This window comes from Carya illinoinensis, chromosome 1, assembly GCF_018687715.1.
Source record: "Carya illinoinensis cultivar Pawnee chromosome 1, C.illinoinensisPawnee_v1, whole genome shotgun sequence".
Lineage (NCBI taxonomy): Eukaryota > Viridiplantae > Streptophyta > Magnoliopsida > Fagales > Juglandaceae > Carya > Carya illinoinensis.
The window spans coordinates 49,416,990-49,436,400 of record NC_056752.1 but is presented as its reverse complement, the minus strand read 5'-3'; the positions used below and the strand labels follow the sequence as shown (position 1 = coordinate 49,436,400).

Below are 19,411 nucleotides of genomic sequence, written 5' to 3'. Positions count from 1 at the left end.
CCTTCCATTTTCTGACGTGTACGGCCTATATTCAACCCCCTCTTCCGTCCTTCTCAGTTTTCTTCGGCTTCGATCCTTTGACCCTCCGCCCCCCTCAGATATCAGATTTCAGAACCTGAAATATGAATTAGGCAGAAGAAAAGCAGAGAGACCCATTAACCCAATTTCTCAGAAGAAATGGCAGAAAGTGCGGCAGCAGCAGCATCGTCTCCAAAGCCCCTCCAACACGCAAACCCCATCGACCCAACAACTGCGACACCACCAGCACCAACGACAATTGCAACACAAGCGCCTACGCCCACGCCCACAAATACCGGAATTGCTCAAAATCCATCAAATTCTTCATCGAATCCACCACCAATCCCTTCACCTTCTCCCCTTTCACACTCCCACTCCCCTTCCCTTGACCATATCTCCTCCCCTCCACAAATCCCTCTCCCCCAACCACAACCGCAACAACATCAGCAGCTCACCCCAGCCGTTGGATTAGATTACCAACATCTAAAGCTGCAACAACAACCGCAGCAGCAACAATCCCAACAGCAGCAATCTCAGCAACCGCAGAGTTTGACCCAGAATGTCCCCGGAATGTCGAATTATCAAATCCAGCAAAGCATGCAACGCTCATCGTCCATGTCGCGGTTGAATCAGATTCAGCAGCTTGGGGTTATGAGGCAGCAACAGCAACAGCAGGGGCTTTATGGGAATGTGAATTTTGGTGGGTCTGGTGGGATTCAGCAGCAAAATCAGCAGCAATTGGGTACTGGTGGGAACTTGTCCCGTTCAACGCTGATCGGGCAGAGCGGCCACCTGCCCATGTTGTCAGGCGCAGCCGCCGCCGCGGCTGCTGCGCAGTTCAATATGCAACCCCAGTTGCTAGCATCGGTAAGAAATTGGATTATCGTTTAACTCTACTGTCGTCTACATAGCATTTTTACGTGCTTTTTTGCTTGTCTTGGAAGGTAAAATTTTTTGTCGGTTTTAGACTTTAGTAGTTGGTAAAGGAGATTTGGAGTTGTTCGTGGATGGCACGTTAGCAAATGGTCCATTTGATATAGCCGCTTCTTGGGGAAAACGCCTTTTTGCACAACTATGTTATTCTTGCGCTTAACAGTGAACTATTAGAAATGGTTTATGATTATCCAATGAATTGGAATTCCCTGGACACCAAGCACTTCCTACGAAATGTAACCCAATCGTATGGTGAAGTAGACTTGATCACGTTAGGAACACAATTAACAAAATATATGTTACAATATCAACCTTTGTATTAATATCCTGCTTGGTTATTTTCAAGCATACGGTACCTAGCAATTGAACCCCTTGCATTTTTCAATTGAAAATCATTTCTGTTTAAGAAAAAATTTGAAAATTGGATGCAGCCAAGGCAGAAAGCTGGACTGGTCCAAGGGACTCAATTTCATCAAGTTAACCCAGCTGGTCAAGCTTTACAAGGAATGCAAGCAATGGGAATGATGGGGCCACTTAATTTGAGCTCACAAATAAGAGCGAATGGGGCCACCAATTATGCCCAGCGAATTAACCCGGGTCAGATGAGGCAACAGTTGCAGCATCAAAGTTCTCTCAACTCTGCACAGGTATACTGTTACCTAATGTATATTCAGTTGCCGAATCAGGTTAACTAGTGATGGTTATACTCTTTCAATTATTTCTCTCATCATCTATATGTTTTTGTATGTGGTTGTCCATTTTTCTCATGTTATAAATTTAAGTTTCCTATGTCTTTAGACAATCATGCATGGGTGTTGCTCTTGTATATGTCTTGTGTACTTGGGCTATGCCACTTCTCATTAATAAAGTTTCTGTTTACGGATAAAAAAAATTAAGTTTCCTTTATGGGATATAGATGTTATAGTTTTTTTCTAACGCTAAAGATACATACTTTATTGAATCTGAGAGATATTTGGAATTATTTGTAATCTGAACTTCAGAAGCAAGGCAGCATCATAGTTTGAAAATTAAACTAAAGTACACAATCCAACACTTCTTGGATGCAATTCGAGGGTTTCTGCAATGGTTGGGGTCAAGCATCATGTTGTGGTTGACTTTCTCCTTAGATGCTCCATATTCAACAACATTCTGGAGATTTTCCAAGAGTGGAATTGGGAACTGAATCACTAACTCTTTAATTGGGAAATTTGCTTTTGGTCCCCTTGATACCAAGTATAATCTCATGTACGATGTTAACTGGGTAAAATCATGTTATAACACCTTGGGAGTATTTGGAAGTCCCGTGCAGACAAGTCATTGTATTATGTACCTTTTTCAGTGAGTCGTATTTTTTTTATTTAAATTCTCATTGATGTCATTGTTATACTTAATGGATACAGCTGTATAGAGTATTTCTCAGCCTTAACAATCTTATGTGATGCGGTTTTGCTGGGTTCTGTTTGCATGTTTTACATATAAAATTTTATCCATGATCATGATGACATTCACTTTAACTTTACAAACTTGCAGATTCAAAGCTTACCCAGGACGTCATCGCTGGCATTTATGAACTCTCAGTTACCTGGCTTGTCTCAGAATGGACAGCCAGCCATGCTACAAAACTCTTTATCACAGCAACAGTGGTTGAAATCAATGCCACCAATCTCTGGCACTGGTTCAACTTCACACCGTCTTCATCAGAGGCAGCAGCAGGTCCTCTTTCAGCAGCAGTTGCAGCAAACCTCTTTGGGCTTGAATCAACAGCAACTATCCCAGCTGGTACAGCAGCAGCAACCAATGGGGCATTCACAACTACATCAGCAGCAGCAGCAGCAGCAACAACAACAACAGCAACTACAACCACCTGTACAACAACAATTGCAACAACTGCCTCTGCATCAGCAGCAGCAGTATTCTCCTAGGGTCCCTGGACACACAGGCCAGAAATCACTTAGTTTGACAGGATCACAACCAGATGCTACTGCATCTGGTACAACAACACCAGGGGGGAGTTCTAGCCAAGGAACAGAAGCGACCAATCAACTTCTTGGGAAAAGAAAAATACAGGATTTGGTTTCACAGGTCCTTACTGCATGTCCACTCTGTTTATCCTGTTCATATCCAAAGATATCAGTTTCTTTCTTGCTTTTCACCACTCTAATGATATATTTTTCACCTGGGATTGTGCTCAGGTGGATTCACAGGGAAAGCTGGATCCTGAAGTTCAAGATCTTCTTTTAGAGATTGCCGACGACTTCATTGATTCTGTGAGGCTCTCTACTGCTTTTATTTATCAAATATAATTTTTTAAGATGCACCTGCATGTCTGTCTACAAGTCCAAACAGATCCCCCCTCTCTCAAACTAATTTTTCTTCAAATTTCTGCCAGATCGCCTTTTAGTCTCTGCCAGATTCTGTGCTCTAAGATAATTTTTTTTATAAGTTGGTAATCAAAATTTTTGATCACCTCCTTTTCAAAAGAAATATTTATCTTAGAAGTTAGAGCACAGATTCTGTACTTATATACCTAAAAATCTTTGTATGAACTTCATGTTTGAGTTTGAATGGTTGCTATGGGTGTAGTTGGAATTAAGGTAATTGTGATGTATGAAAAACGTCCAACATCTCACAATGAACCAGAAAGTACAGAAATAAGTCCTGCATATTAATAGCTCCTTCATTTGTATATCAAGCTTGAAATTATCCGGTTGGATTGATTTACTTGTCTTAATATTACAGTAGGATATTTGAGATCTCTTTGTTTTCTGCTTTAAGGAAATCATCTGGAGTTGGGATTCACCTATAGAACTGTGTTTGAAGTTTTGCCACTCTCATCCTTATACGTTGTATCCTTTACCCTGTAATGACAGTTATGGTTAATGATTTTTGTGCTTTAGGTGAGATTATGGTGGTCTTACAGAAAACAAGTTGTATCTTTTTGCAGGTGACTACATTTGCATGCAGTTTGGCAAAACATCGGAAATCATCAACTTTAGAGTCCAAGGATTTATTACTACACCTAGGTTTGTACTGAACTACAACATGTCATCAGATGATTTATAATATAATATGTATAACATAATGGTTGAGCATCGCAACAAGTTCATCACTGATTTTTTTAGTTTCTCTGACTGGCTGAATTTTTGCAAAAATAAAAACCTCATATGATTTGCAAAAGCTCGTCTGGAAAGTTACTGATTCTGGAAATTGATTTTTTTTACTATTGTTGTCAAATTCTACATTCGTTTACTGCTGTGATTTTGTGTTGAACCAATTTAAACTTTGTTGTTGAATACCACTTTTGTTGAAAAAAATTGCATAGAAAATACCTTCTTACTTATCAAAAGAAAACTCCTACTTGAATACACAACAGATAACGATTTCTCAGTTTTCAAAGCCTTTGGTATGTCAGCACTGCAGAGGAAGATGGATGGTGAATGACTCTCTCCACCTTTGCACCATCTGTAAACCTGTTTGTCTTTTCATTTTTGTTAACATATAGTGCAAAGGAAGATGCGGCTCATATAAGTTTTATTTTTTCACCTGGTCTATGGTGTGATTAACAAAGACTAAATAGGGGGCCTCTAAGATTGATCTCAGGGGTATGTTTGCAATATCTATGGGAGCAAACTTCAAACAAACACGAAATGCATGGATTGAAAGTATAGCATATCCTCATGGGGCGTAATTTATTGATGATACTGGTTTGCACTTAAACTGCCCTGATTCATACTTTTAAAACAATAAAACAAAATAGCATTGCTTCACTGTTTTCTTTATTTCCTTTTTAGTGTAGAAAATAGAACTGTAACAACTTTAACCGACGGAAATATTTTGCAGAGAAGAATTGGCATTTGAACATACCAGGATATTCAGGTGAAGAGCGGAAGTACCCAAGCAAACCTGTAAGCATATTGCATTTGTTTGTTATTGTCAGATTGTGATAAGATGATGGGGGAGTTAAAGGATTCCTTTTTTAGTTCTCTTCTCATTGGGTGACAGCATACATATGTTCTTCCAGCTTTAGTTTTCAGGACTTTATGGATCTTTTTGCTCTTTCTAACTAGGTGTATCTACTGTATATGCCATGTGTACTTGCATAGCGCCTTCTTGCTCAAAAAAAGATGTTATGCGCAACTTGGTGTGACAAATTGGGTGTAATTTTTTTTTGATAAGTAAACGATCTAAGATCCTCAAAAGATCGCTCCTAGTCTTTGAACTCCTATCATTCCACTCTTGCCATAAGCACCATAGAATGCAAATAGGGACCATCTTCCACACGGCTTTGATTTGTGGAATACCTCCTAAATTTGTCCAACAAGCCAAGAGTGCCTCCACTGTGGCAGGCATAACCCACACTACCTCTAGTCTATTGAACACCTCAACCCATAACACTCTAGCAACATCACAATGTAGTAGAAGATGATCCACAGTTTCACCGCTCTTCTTGCACTTGTAGCACTAGTCTATTATGGTCACCCCATGTCTTCACAAATTATCCGTCGTCAAGATCTTTTCCAATGAAGTTGTCCATGCTAAGAAGTCACTTTGGGAGGCGCCTTATTATGCCAGAACCTCTTCTATGGAAATTGAGTGTTTTGAACCTGTGTGAGAGATTTATAGAATGATCGAACCGAGAATGTGGCTTTACCTGCTGGTGCCCACCACAACTTATCATTTCCTTGGATGCTCAGTCTTACATAATATAAAAGTAAAAAAAAAATCCTCAAAACTACCAACCTACCAGTCTTGAGCCACCCTGCTAAAGATTATGTTCCACTGTATTTGATCCCCAGTTATCACCATAAAATCAGCCACTGAAGCTTTTTTCTCGCATGCCATCTTGAATACTGAAGTAATAAATCTTTGAGTGTATTATTTCCACACCATATGGCGCTCCAAAATTTTATTCTAGAACCATATCCCAACATAAGTCTAGTGTGACAAGAGAACACCTCCCATCCCCGACGAATATGCTTCCACATCCCCACTTCGTGAGGCCCATTTACCTCTCTACTACTCCAAATCCCCCCCCCCCCCCCCCCCCCCCCCCCCAAAAAAAAAAAACAAAAAAACAACAACACTTCCATACTTATATTCAATCACCAACTTTCATAGAGCTTCTGATTCTGTGTTTTATATCGCCACAACCATTTCCCGAATAATGCTCTATTGAAAGTTTTTAGATTTCTAATACCCAACCCTCCCATGGGAAGTGGGGAACATACCTTAGGGTAGGTTTGGATAGTGAGATAAGAATTTTTTGCTTTAGATGAAAATTTAAAATATTATTTTTTAAAATTATTATTGTTTTGGGATTTGAAAAAGTTGAATTAAGATTTGAAAAAATTGAATTGTTTATTATATTTTATGTGGGAATTTAAAAAAATTATAATGATGAGATGAGATGAAATGCGAATTGTGTCTCATCTCACTTACCAAACCTCCCCTTAGTCCTTTTGACTGGATGGAATTTAAAGTCATCCCCCATGCCACTCCAAAGGAAGTCCCTGTATAGTTTCTCAATTCGGCTCGCCACACTTGCTGGAATTGGGAAAGAGATAAAACGTACATTGGTAGATTAGAAAGAGTACTTTTGATTAAAGTGATCCTGTCCCTTTTTGACAAATACAGCTTCCAATCAGCCAGTCTACGCTTGATCTTTTAGATCATTGTGTCACATATTGTTACCGTCCTTGAGGCAGCCCCCAATGGTAGACCCAAGTAATTCATAGGTAAGGCAAACACCTTGCATCCTAAAGTGTTAGCTAGTTGTCTAATATTACAAACGTTACCATTTGGCACCAATTCAGATTTTTGAAGGTTCAATTTCAAACCCGATGCCGCTTCAAAACAAAGTAGGAGTGCTCTCAGTGCCCGCACTTGGTTTTGTTCTGCCTCACAGAATATAACTGTATCATTTGCAAATGAAAAATGAGAAATTTTAATAGTACCCCTAGTGGGGTCACCGACTGAGAATCCAGCCATGAAACCACTACAAACCAACGCCGAAGTTATTCTACTCAATGCCTCCATAACAATAACAAAGAGGAGTGGGGGCAGTGGATGCCCTTGTCTTAGACCTCACGAACTGTTGAAAAATCCAATTGGACTACCATTTACCAGTATAAAGAATCTTCTTGTTGATATGTATCATTTAATCCACAAGCACCCTCTCTCCCCAAAGCGACACCTTCCAAGCAAGTAGAGTGGGAAATCCCAATTAACATGATCATATGCCTTCTCCATATCCAACTTACATAGGATCCTTGATTTACCGGATTTTTTTCTGCTATCTAGACACTCATTGGCAATAAGGACCGAATCTAAGATTTGCCTTTCTCGTACAAATGTGTTTTAGGGTTTTGTTATAATCTTCCCCAACACCTCCCCTAATTTGTTTGCAAGCACCTTAGAGATGATCTTATGCACCCCACTTATAAGACTAATGGGCCGAAAATCTTTGACATTCGATGCTACAATCTTCTTAGGAATTAATGCTATAAACGTGGCGTTAAGGCTTTTTTCAAAATTACGAGCCATGAACAAGTCCTGAAACACCTTTAGTAAGTCTCCTTTCACCACTTCCCAATAGGTTTGGAAAAATCTCATAGAAAATCCATCAGGCCTAGGTGCTTTGTCTTTGGCCATTTTCTTCACTACATCATGAATCTCCATCTCCTCGAAGGGCCTCTCCAACCTCGGAAGTATTTTGTGGGTCAATAGAATCGAAAGCTAGACCATCGAGCTTGGGCTGCCACCCCATTTGTTCTGTAAGCAAATGTTCAATCTCTAATTACAGGGGCCTCAGTACATGTTGCATCCTCTATATTCAGCATCTCTATAGTGTTGGTTCTCCTGTGAGAATTGGCCACTCTATGAAAGAATTTTGTGCTTTGATCCCCTTCTTTCAACCACAAAGGTCTGGATTTTTGGCGCCACGAAATCTCTTCCAACAAAATGACCCTCTCTAATTCAGTAGCCACCTTTGACTTTTGAGATATTTCTTCCAAGGAAAGAGCCCGGCCCTCCTGTGTCCTCTCTAGCCCTAAAGGTCTTCCAATATTGACTTCTTTCGTTCCCCTATGTTGTCAAAGGACTGTGTTTTCCAAATCTTCAAGTCATGTTTTAGAACTTTTAGTTTACCTGCAAGAAGGAAACTAGGGGTTCCATCAAACTGATACAAAGATCACCATTGCCAAACCCTGTCCCAAAACCTTCAGTCTTTAGCCACATTTTCAAATTTGAAATACCTATGTCCTCCTTGGATACCACCGCAATCAAGCAAAATAGGAAAATGATCTGAGCACAGACGAGACAGCCTCCTTTGACATACTTCCGGATAGCGAGATTCCCAATCCAAAGATACTAAGAATCTGTCCAATCTAGACCAGGTATGATTATTTGACCACGTGAATGCCCCTCCCAAGAGAGGAATGTCCACTAGATTCAAGTCGAAGATAAATTCAGAAAATTCTGTCATGCTGGTCATATTCTACTAACTCCTGAGCGTTCACTTGAAAAACTTGCAACATTAAAATCACCACCTATGTACCATGGTAATTCCCACCAGTTATATACTTCTGGCTAATTCTTCCCATAACATACTTCTATTGCTGTCCAAGTTTGGCCCGTATATACCAGCAAAGGCCAACATAAAGTTATCTTCCACACTTCTAAAAGAACATACCACTGTGTGTATTCTCCTATAAAGTTCTCCATACGCTCCACCACTCTTCTATCCCACATCACTAATACACCCCCCGAAGACCCATCAGCTGCAAGATAAGTCCAATCCACATATGTACAGCTACATATACTTCTAACAATAATTCTTGTAACATATTTCAATTTTGTTTCCTGTAAGCATACTATGTCCGCCCTCCACTCACGAAGAAATTTTTTTAAACAAAAGCGTTTATTTGCCTTGTTAAGCGTTCGGACATTCCAAGAAACAATTTTAGGCTTCATACAACAGGTACTATTTCCTTCCTTTTAGTTCTCTCTCAACTTGCACTACCCTCATAATTAAGAGACCATGTTAGCCTCTTTAGCCCCCTCTGCTTTTTTGAATCTGATTTTAAGATCAACATGACCAGCTTCAATGGCTGTAAGCAATGCCATAAATTGCTCCTCAAAACCTTCACACTCCATTCCTACACAAACTTGAATTTCCTTTTAACTTCTGCAGAACCCAACTCAAAGCATTAGACTAATCTGGAAGCATACAGTTAAGAGGAAAGGGTTCCCCCTCTCTGTTAGCCCAATGCGAAACTAGCAGTGTCCTCAGCTCACCCTTTGCAGAAAAATTCCCATACTCCCCATTCTAAAGGACCTTGTGTCAGTATAAGGCTCTTAGAAGACCCTTCATTTGCACCCATGTCCCTTGTTTCCTCTAAAAATAGGTCTCGGGTATCATCCATATCGTCCATTTGCTACATAACCTTCACTGAAGAAGATCCCATCGTCAGAGGGGTGGCAACCTCTGTCCTGTCACTTGTCGGCGTTATCTGGCTTAGATGTGCTGGAGATTAGCACACAAGTACTCATCAACATTATCTTGTTCAAAAGAGACTGTTGCAGAGGCCTTTGTCATTGCCTCTCCCACTGTCTCTTTCACCATTTGCAGCTCCGTCAAAGACTCCTCAGCCTATCAAACAGTCGACGATGCTTTTACAGGTGAGGATACCAGACTACCACGGATCGAAGGCCCATGGTCATCCCTTGGCCTAATTCGCCACACAGGCTTCCATATTGGTTTGCGGGCTTGAGCCCAACCCTACAGCCAGCCTGCTGGGACCCGTTAGTGCTGGGTCCAGCATACAAGCCCACGCCCACACCAACACCCACGTTGGTTGGTAAAACGCTGGGCTCCCTAATGTTACCTTCACTTGGCCCATCTCCTAGACCCAAGCCCACCCCCATCCCTTCTTCCTCCTCAATGCACCGTTTCAGCCAAGTTATATTATTCTGCAAATCACTCAATGCCCGAAGCACCATATCCTTATTTAGACCGACAGCTCCCTTGCCACCACCCTCAAGTCTCTAACCCCTATAGGAATGTTGGCACTTCCTGACTGTTGCAGCTCCTCTCAATCGAGCCAAAATGTCAGAACCAGCACCCAGCCTGGCAGGTTCACAAGAACAGTCCTGGACCCTTGGTTGTTTGAGAGTCTCCATGTACGACTGGGTAGAAGATGCTATTGTCATCGCTGGCAGTGCCGCCCCAACGAAGCGACCTTCTCTTCCAGCCTCCCTCACAACCTCCACCAGCTTCCTCCATTCCTTTCCTTCTGTGTCTTCAGGTATAAAAATGCAGTTTTGGCGACAACCCCCTTTGTACTCCACCAAAGCCATGAACGCGCCTTGGGAGTTTGAGCACCTCTGCGCTATGAAGCCCCTATAACCTTACCGATGGGCTGTATAGAACTCCTTTCTCCCACCCTTCAAACAATCCTCCAAAGCTTTGGTGAACTAGTGTACCGTGGCCAACTCCAAACACATATTTTTCACAAACTTCCACCCTCTTTCAGTAAGGAGCAACCAATGGCCATCCCTTGACACCTCAAATGACTTTAACTGTATAACAACAGCTTTCAAAGGACCCATTTTCCATCCCATATAAGCAAAATCTCACAATCAAAAGCCCACAATCACCATTGAAGAAGAAAAAGTGTACTGAGAGAGAATATTTTAAACTCACAAATATAAAAGCTCAGGTCTTACAATTGCAATTGGGTGTAATTGTGTTAAAAAACTATTTAAAGATAAAATCCAGGATCTTTTAAGATGAATTTGCAGTATATATTTAGTTTAGATTCTGAATTTTCACACTTTCTGTAGTATTTTATATCTATCACTTGGTTTTGCGGATTCATTAATTTTATTGGTGTACGACACATAATGTGCTGACAGTAGTTACTCGTAAAGCCCCCTTCCTCCCCCCAAACACCACCCACCCCACGCAAACACACACCAAATAGGAACTCTTTTGCCAAAATAAATGGTCATTGCAGATTGGCCTTAGAAGCATGTTATTGTACACTTACGTCTTCATTATTCTTTTTTATGAGTAAAAAGTAAATTTTCTTGCCAAGTAAATAGACATAGCCCAAGTACACAGGAAGTATAGAAGAGAAAATACCTAAATACAAGCTAAGAAGTAGAAAAGGCTAAAAGGAAATCGTGAAGATTATCTCCATTAAATACTGGAGGCTTAGCCCAAAGCACTGCCCATTCATTTCCAACCATAAGCACCACATCATACACAAAGGGATAATCTTCCTTATGGCAACAATACGATGTCTCCCCTTAAAACCTTGCCAACATGCAAAAGGATTCACCACTTGCTTAGGCATCACCCAAGCAATACCCGTCCTATGAAAAATCTCACCCCACAAAATCTTAGCCACCTCACAATGAAGAAATAAATGGTCAATAGATTCACCATCTTTCTTACACATGTAGCTCCAATCTACGACAAATAATCTGCGCTTTCTCAAATGATATGTGGTCAAAATTTTTCCAAGAGACCGACCAACCAGCAGAAAAATGCCACCTTACTAGGTACCTTAGATCTCCAAATGCATTTCCAGGGGTATATATTGACACAATGACTGGTTAACGCCTTATACAAGGAGCTAACTGAAAATCTGAAATTTCCAGCGTGAATCCACCGCAGACTATCCTCCCTTCCTTGAACAATCTTCTTATCGTATAATCTTCCAAAAAAGTTAGGAGACTACATTCACTTCCCAATCATGCACAGATCTAATAAAATTGACATTCCACTTAAAATTATTATTTAAAAAAATAAAGGAATCAGCCACTGCAGCGTCTTTGATCTCAAGCAATACTAAATAGGAAGAGATAAACATTCTTAAGAGCTGAATCCCCACACCATATATCATGCCAAAAACTAATCATTGTCCCATCTCCAAACTTATATTTTTTTTTTTGAGAAAAGTAAGAATATATATTCAAAAGCATAGGCAAAATGCCACGTTCAGTACAAATACCTAGGATCAAAAGAAATAAGAAACTCATGTAAATTCTGGCCATTAAAACTAACAGCAATAGCCCAAGTATAGAGAGCTCTAAAAAATAAGACTTTTAGCTCCTCCATTGATCTCTCTTTATCCTCGAATGTCCGATCATTGCGCTCTTGCCACACACAACGCATAATGCATATCGGGATCATCTTCCAAATTGCCTTAATCTGGTTGTTGCCCCTCAGACCTGTCCAGCTAGCAAGAACCGCCTCAACTGATTCCGGCATAACCCAACCCAAGTCTAGTCTACAGAAAACCTCGTTCCATAACCCTCGAGCTACCTCACAATGTAATAAAAGATGGTCAACAGATTCTCCCCCCTTCTTGCACATACAACACCAATATACGATAATCACCCTTCATTTTCTCAAATTATCCGTTGTGAGGATCTTGCCCAAAGAAGCAGACCACACAAAGAAAGCCGCTTTGAGAGGCGCCTTGTGTTTCCAAGGAAACTGAGAGGGTTGCCCTTGTGTTAGAGCCTTGTAGAAAACACGGACCGAAAACATACCTTTTCCTGACGGTACCCACCACAACGAATCCAGAAGCTGAGTACTTGGTTTGGTTGAGTACAAGAGGCTGAAAAAGGCTTCAAAAGTGTCCATTTCCCAATCTTGAGCAGCCCTGCTAAAATTGATATTCCACTGGATTTGCTCCCCCATTACCACCATGCTTCCGCCACTGATTTCTCTGTTGCTTGCAACCAAAAATAATGTCGGGAATAAATCCTTAAATGCACAATTACCACACCAGGTGACACACCAGAATTTGATCCTGTTTCCCTCTCCTAAACGAAGCCTCGTATAGTGAGAGAAAACCTTCCATCCCTGTCTAATATGTTTACACAATCCCACACCATGAGCCCCTCGCAGTTCCTTAGCACACCAACCACCCCATAATTCTCCATACTTACTTTCAATCACCAACTTCCAGAGAGCTTCTGGTTCTCTATGGTATCTCCATAACCACTTTCCAAGTAGCGCCTGATTAAAGATTCTTAGCTTTCTAATGCCCAACCCCCCATTCGAGATGGGCTTACAAACCTGTTCTCACTTGACTAGATGAAACTTGAACTCCTCTCCTATTCCGCCCCACAAGAAGTCCCGTTGTAGTTTCTCAATTCGAAGTGCCACCCTTACCGGAATAGGGAACAGGGATAGAAAATATGTTGGAAGGTTAGATAGAGTACTCTTTATTAGCGTAACCCGACCCCCTTTTGATAAGTACATTCTCTTCCAACCTGCTAAATGTCGCTCTAATCTCTCAATCACTGTATCCCATAACGCAACTGCTCTCGAGGGGGCCCCCAACGGAAGGCCTAGATACGTCATGGGGAGTGTAGCAGTCTTACACCCCAAATTATTCGACAAGTGTCTTAGCCGCTGAACACCACCAATAGGCACCATCTCTGACTTGTCCAGATTCACTTTCAAGCCTGAAGCTACCTCAAAGCAAAGTAGGAGTGCCTTCAATACTCTAAGTTGGTTCGCCTCACAGAAAATTAGGGTGTCATTTGCAAACAACAAATGAGAAATGTTAATACTACCTCCTCCTGGGGTTCCAATCAAGTAACCAGTCATATGCCCATTTGCAACTAGGACTGAGATCATTCTGCTCAAAGCCTCCATTACAATGACAAAGAGTAATGGGGACAATGGATCTCCCTGTCTTAGTCCTTGTGTGCTATTGAAAAAACCAGTAGGACTTCCATTTATTAAGACTGAGAATTTCACCGTAGAAATACACCATCGGATCCAAGAACGTCATCTCTCCCCAAAACTACACTTCCCCAAAATGTCAATTAGAAAGTCTCAATTAACATGATCATACGCCTTCTCCATGTCTAGCTTACATATAATCCCTGGATGACCCGCTTTTAATCTACTGTCCAAGCATTCATTAGCGATGAGCACTGCATCTAGGATCTGTCTGTCCTTTACAAATGCATTTTGAGGCTTTGAAATAATCTTTCCAACGATCTGACTAAGGCGATTTGCCAGTACCTTGGATAAAATCTTATAGACCCCATTGACTAGGCTAATAGGGTGAAACTCCTGTATATCCTCCGCTCCCGCCCTTTTTGGTATTAAGGCTATAAAAGTGGCGTTTAAGCTTTTCTCAAACTTTCCAAACGAATAAAACTCCTGCAACACCTCCATTAGGTCCTCCCTTAGGATCTCCCAACAAGTTTGGAAAAAACCCATAGAGAACCCATCTGGACCCGGAGCCTTGTCTTTCGCCATTTTCCTTACCACTACTAACACCTCTGCCTCTTCAAACGGCCTCTCCAAACGATTAGAGTTCAAAGGTCCAATGGACTCAAAAGCCAAACCCTCTAGCTTACGCCTCCACCTGCTCAGTAAGAAGCTGTTTATAAAAACTAACCACGTGATTGTTAATCACTTGCACATCCCTGCACTCTGACCCATCAATCTTCAGCATCTCGATGTTGTTGGATCGCCTGTGAGAATTGGCAACCCTGTGGAAAAACTTAGTGCTACGGTCACCTTCCTTCAGCCATAAAGCTCTAGACTTCTGCCTCCACGAGATCTCTTCCATTAGGATGATCCTCTCGAGCTCTACAACCAAAGCTAACTTTTGGGCTTGTTCCTCCTGATTCAAAGGCCTTAACTCTTGAATCCTTTCTAGCTCTTGTATCTCACTGCTTTATTTTCTTGAGTTCCTCGATATTACCAAAGGATTGCTTGTTCCAAAATTTTAGATCTTGTTTTAAAGCCTTTAGCTTTCCAGCAAAAACAAAACTAGGAGTACCCTGAATCTAGTATGAAGATCACCACTGTCCGACCCTCTCCACAAAGCCTTCAGTTTGCAGCCACATGTTTTCGAACTTAAAATGTTGCCGCCTTCTTTGAATCCCCCCACTGTCCAGCATGATGGGCCAATGATCCGAGCACAACCAAGGCAATCTCTTCTGCCACACCTCTGGATAGTGAATTTCCCATTCTGGGGAGATTAGAAATCTATCTAATTTAGACCATGTCTGATTATTAGCCCACGTGTATATGCCCCCCGCTAGTGGTAAGTCCACTAGGTTCAACTCAGAAATGCATTCCGAGAAGTCTGACATTGCTAGACGCATTCGTCTATTTCCAAAACACTCGTTTGAGAATCTTGTTACATTGAAATCACCGCCTATGCACTAAGGAAGATTCCACCAACTGTGTAATCCAGCTAGTTCATCCCATAGAAGTCTTCGGTCAGTATCTGCGTTAGGTCCATAAACACCTGCAAAGGCCCACATAAACCCATCGATCACACTCCTAAAAGAACATGCCACTGAGAACAACCCCACTGCCTCCTCCAATTTCTCCACCACCCATTGGTCCCACATCACCAACACTCCTCCCGAGGCTCCCTTAGCTGCCAAATACACCCAATCGACATGAACACGGCCCCATATACTTCTTATTATTTTTGTATTGACTATTTTCAATTTCGTTTCCTGTAAGCAAACAATGTCCGGCTTCCAACCACGCAGTAAGTTTCTTACTTGAAGCTACTTACGGGCATCGTTTAGACCCCGGACATTCCACGAGAGAATTTTTGGTTTCATTTATTGGAGTAAGCCAGCCCCTTCCCTTTTAACCTCTCCCTACTTGAGCTACCTTCAGAATTCATGGACCATGTTAGCCTATTGAGTTTCCGCTGTTTCTTGGACCCCGTTTTCCTTTGTTGTTGATGACCCACTTCAATGGCGGTGAGTAATGCCATGAATTGTTCTTCATAACCTTCACACTTTAGTCCCACCATGTCCTTTATATCATTCACTATTTGGAACACCCAATCTGAAACACTAGATGAATCTGGGTACATACAGTTAAGAGGAATTGGATTCTGTATCCTAAATTCCTTCTGCCCCTCCAAGTTCACTTCTCCAATCTCTAAACCCACTTCCCCTTCATGCTCATTAATCCCCTGTAAGAGCTTTTGAGAACTCTCTTCATCAGATAGAAAGAGATCACTGGCCGAATCCTCTTCTTCTCCTCCTTCACTGTGTTCCACCATTACGATATCACAGTTCACCCCTAAGGGTCTCACTGGACCTCCACCTTCCTCCCCATGCCCTGTCGGCCGGTTCTGCGCAGACCCCCTAGGAGAACAGCCACTCGGTGATGAAGGGAGAATGACCAGAGGCTCTAACAGCGTGGTCTGAAGCTCCGAAAAATCTTCCCGGCTCTTTGTCGCCTTTTGATGATCTACCGGCATGTTCTGATGCCGTCGGGGTGGAGAAGGAACCACCGTTGGCGTCGTCTCGGTACCCTGCACAATGTTCTGCTGCTGGTTGCTCATCGTATCAACGGGGTTTTTGGTGGATGTGGCTTCTAGTATCAATTGTTGGTCGGACGGCATCGTCTGTTGGTCGGATTCTGTTGCCGTCGCGACGATGTTTCTGGTAGAAGACCACCTCCTGACCCATGACCCGTTTGGTTACCCGTGACCTGTGCCCATTCCTGTCGGGCCAAAGTCTTCAACTGGGGCTCAGGCCCAGCCAAGGGCCGGCCCAACTGAGACCCATTCCAGCCCTTCCCCATATGACTTCTGGCACTCCTATGATCCATGGGCTCCAACCTTATATTTAACATGATTAACAAGTTCCCCCCAACCCATCTGGATAGACTTCCACAACCCCACCCCATACACTCTAAACTTCGTTAGAACACCAACCCCCCCACATCCTACCATATTTAACATCAGCAATATTTCTCCATAGCGCATGCCTCTCAAGATGATACCTCCAAAGCCATTTTCCAAGAAGAGCTTTGTTAAAGAGCCCCAAATTTTGCACCCCCAATCCTCCACACAAGAAACCAGTGAACACACCTTCCAACTAACTAAGTGAAACTTTCTTTCCTCCCCATTACATACCCACAGAAAATTCCGAAAGATCCTCCCAATTCTATTTTCCACCCCTGCCGGCATAGGAAAAAGAGAGAGGACATATGTAGGAAGATTAGACAATGTACTCCTTATCAAAGCAATTCTCCCCCCTTTGGATAAATATAGCTTTTTCCAACCAGCTAACCTCCTCTCAATCTTCTCAATCACTCCTTCCCAAATTATTAAAGATTTGTGATGAGCACCAAATGGAAGAGCTAGATATCTCAAAGGTAAAGAAGATACTTTGCACCCCAAGATGTTAGCCATATCCAAAATATTTAGAATGAGCCCACTGGAACAATTTCAGACTTAGATAAATTAATTCTAAGGCCAGAAACAGCTTGAAAACAAAGCTGAAGGGCTCTCAAAGACCGAAGATGATCCTGATTGGTCTCATTGAAAATTAAAGTGTCGTATGCAAAAGGAAGGTGTGATACTTTTATACTGCCCCAAGTCTCATCTCCCACTGAAAATCCCGATAAGAATCTACCATTCACCGCAGCTTCAATCATTATACTCAAGGATCCATAACAAGGACAAAGAGAAAAGAGACAAAGGATTCCCTTGTCTCAAGCCACGGGAACTATTAAAAAACCAACCGGAGTGCCATTCACCAAAATAGAGAATCTAACTGTCGACATACAATGATTGATCCACATTGATTCCATAAACACCACTTCTCCCCAAAACCATATCTCCGAAGTATAAGAGAAACTCTCAATTGACATGATCATACGCCTTTTCCATATCCAATCTAACTAGAATACCATCCTCACCCAATCTAATTCTGCTCCATTATTCTTGAAATAATTAACAATTCAAAAACATGTTTTGATTCCTTGAGCTTAAATCTTGCAGCTGTCAACTGATCTCCACAAGAAGCGTCTTGATGTTGTAAGTTCCTTAGTATATATGTACCTATGTTGGATCTGGATTATTCTTCTATTTGGCAATAATACCTTCTCCTTTTACATTAACAACTTGGTCAGATACGCACATTAATGGAATCCCCTCACCCTGAAACAAATACAAGTAATGATAAAGAGATGATAAGACAGGGACTGACTAATCCAGTTGGTGCCAGCTACTTGGTACGACCTTCCATTAGTCCAGAGCAGTTGGTTTCCCAATCTACTGGTCCCCAAATGCTACAGCAGATGACACGGTTTTAACACATGCACTCTGAATTCTTATTTGATCTTCATTCTGGCTGAGGATGACTTCATGAACACCGTTGGTAAGTGTTCCTCTGCCTTCAGACACTGAACATATTGCCTAAGGTTGCGTGACATCTTTATGTAGGACCTGAGGTTGCACGTTGTGCATGTAGGTTAAAGGAACCCATATCGTAATTTGTTGCATGATTAATGTTATTTGTTAAAATGATGCATTGTCGAGAAGTCAGGATGAGGGTATGGTGCTACATGGCCACAAGAATGCTTCCGAGCGAGTACTTTTCTTGATTGGTGTTAAACTTACCATCTTGTGTTTGAAACTTTGATGGTTTTTTTTTTAGCATGCATTTTACAATCTTTTCCTGTCCAGTTAAATTTACTATTTTAATTGCTGCTGTCTCACAGGTTGGAAGAATATAGATTGCCGATAGCAAATAACTGTAATTACTTAGCAACTATCAAAAACATGAACATTAGGTGGAAGAGATCGATCGAAGCAGTGACCATCTTCTATATTTACGATTATAGAGTTGAGATGACAAAATCATCGCTCATACGATGGGGCAGTGCCCTCCTCCATGAAGCTCGATTACCAGCGGCATTGAAGAGGTGGGAGGGGGGGACTTGGGTTTGCTTGGTCTTCTACTCCATCGATTGATTATTAGAGATGGGATTTTCTTATGTTTTGGACTCGGATCTATTTTGTAGCTTAATTTGCAAGTTGCAACAGAGTCGTGGTTAGAAGGGCTTTGTTTTGTTTTTGTAATTTTGTTTTTTCTAAAGAAAAAAGAAAAAGACGGTGGTTAGATGGCTTTTGTGTTCTTACGGATGGATGCTTGCGTTTGGTTCTTTTACTGACTCGAACAACTTTTAGGACAGCTTTGGGCATAAGATGGGATATAAAATTTTTATCTGATTTTATTTTATTTCATTTTATTCTATCTTATTTTTAAATATAATTTAAATACAAAATTTTTAAATAAAAAATAAAAATTAATTTCAATCTTTTAAAATTTTTAAACAAAAATAATATTATAAAATTATATTTTTATAATATTTTAACTTTATGATATTTTTTATTCAATTTTATTTCTCTACTTTCTCAAAATTTTAAAAATATTCAATTCAAATTATTTCATTACTATTCTGAATTCACAAATTATCTAATTATTATTCACAAAGGATTATGCTACATCACATGGCGATGCAATTATTTTTTTTTTTTTTTGAACATTTTTTTAAAACCCTTCAAACATTTTTCAAAAATACAGAAAAAATATAAATTTATTAAAAAAAAAATATTTTCTTAACCATTACAAAAAAAAAAAAAAAATG

The 19,411-nt window shown here is 41.0% G+C and overlaps 1 protein-coding gene across 4 annotated transcripts; it reads left to right on the top strand.

Annotated features, from left to right (window-relative positions):
• The first annotated feature begins 24 nt into the window (after window positions 1-24).
• On the top strand, window positions 25-19,002 carry LOC122280819 (transcription initiation factor TFIID subunit 12b). 4 transcript variants are annotated; one of them, XM_043091864.1, is made up of 9 exons: window positions 31-885; window positions 1,383-1,598; window positions 2,482-3,033; window positions 3,144-3,218; window positions 3,896-3,974; window positions 4,792-4,856; window positions 17,760-17,795; window positions 17,891-18,138; window positions 18,482-19,002. In XM_043091864.1, exons 1-8 carry the CDS (start codon window positions 178-180, stop codon window positions 18,071-18,073), a joined length of 1,914 nt encoding a protein of 637 aa, XP_042947798.1. In that variant the 5' UTR covers window positions 31-177; the 3' UTR covers window positions 18,074-18,138; window positions 18,482-19,002. The 4 variants fall into 4 exon arrangements, with proteins under 4 accessions (XP_042947823.1, XP_042947814.1, XP_042947806.1 ...); XM_043091889.1 differs by lacking the exons at window positions 17,760-17,795; window positions 17,891-18,138 and adding an exon at window positions 4,552-4,655 and having other exon boundaries at window positions 25-885; XM_043091880.1 differs by lacking the exons at window positions 17,891-18,138; window positions 18,482-19,002 and adding an exon at window positions 4,552-4,655 and having other exon boundaries at window positions 25-885; window positions 17,760-17,778.
• Window positions 19,003-19,411: the final 409 nt, after the last annotated feature.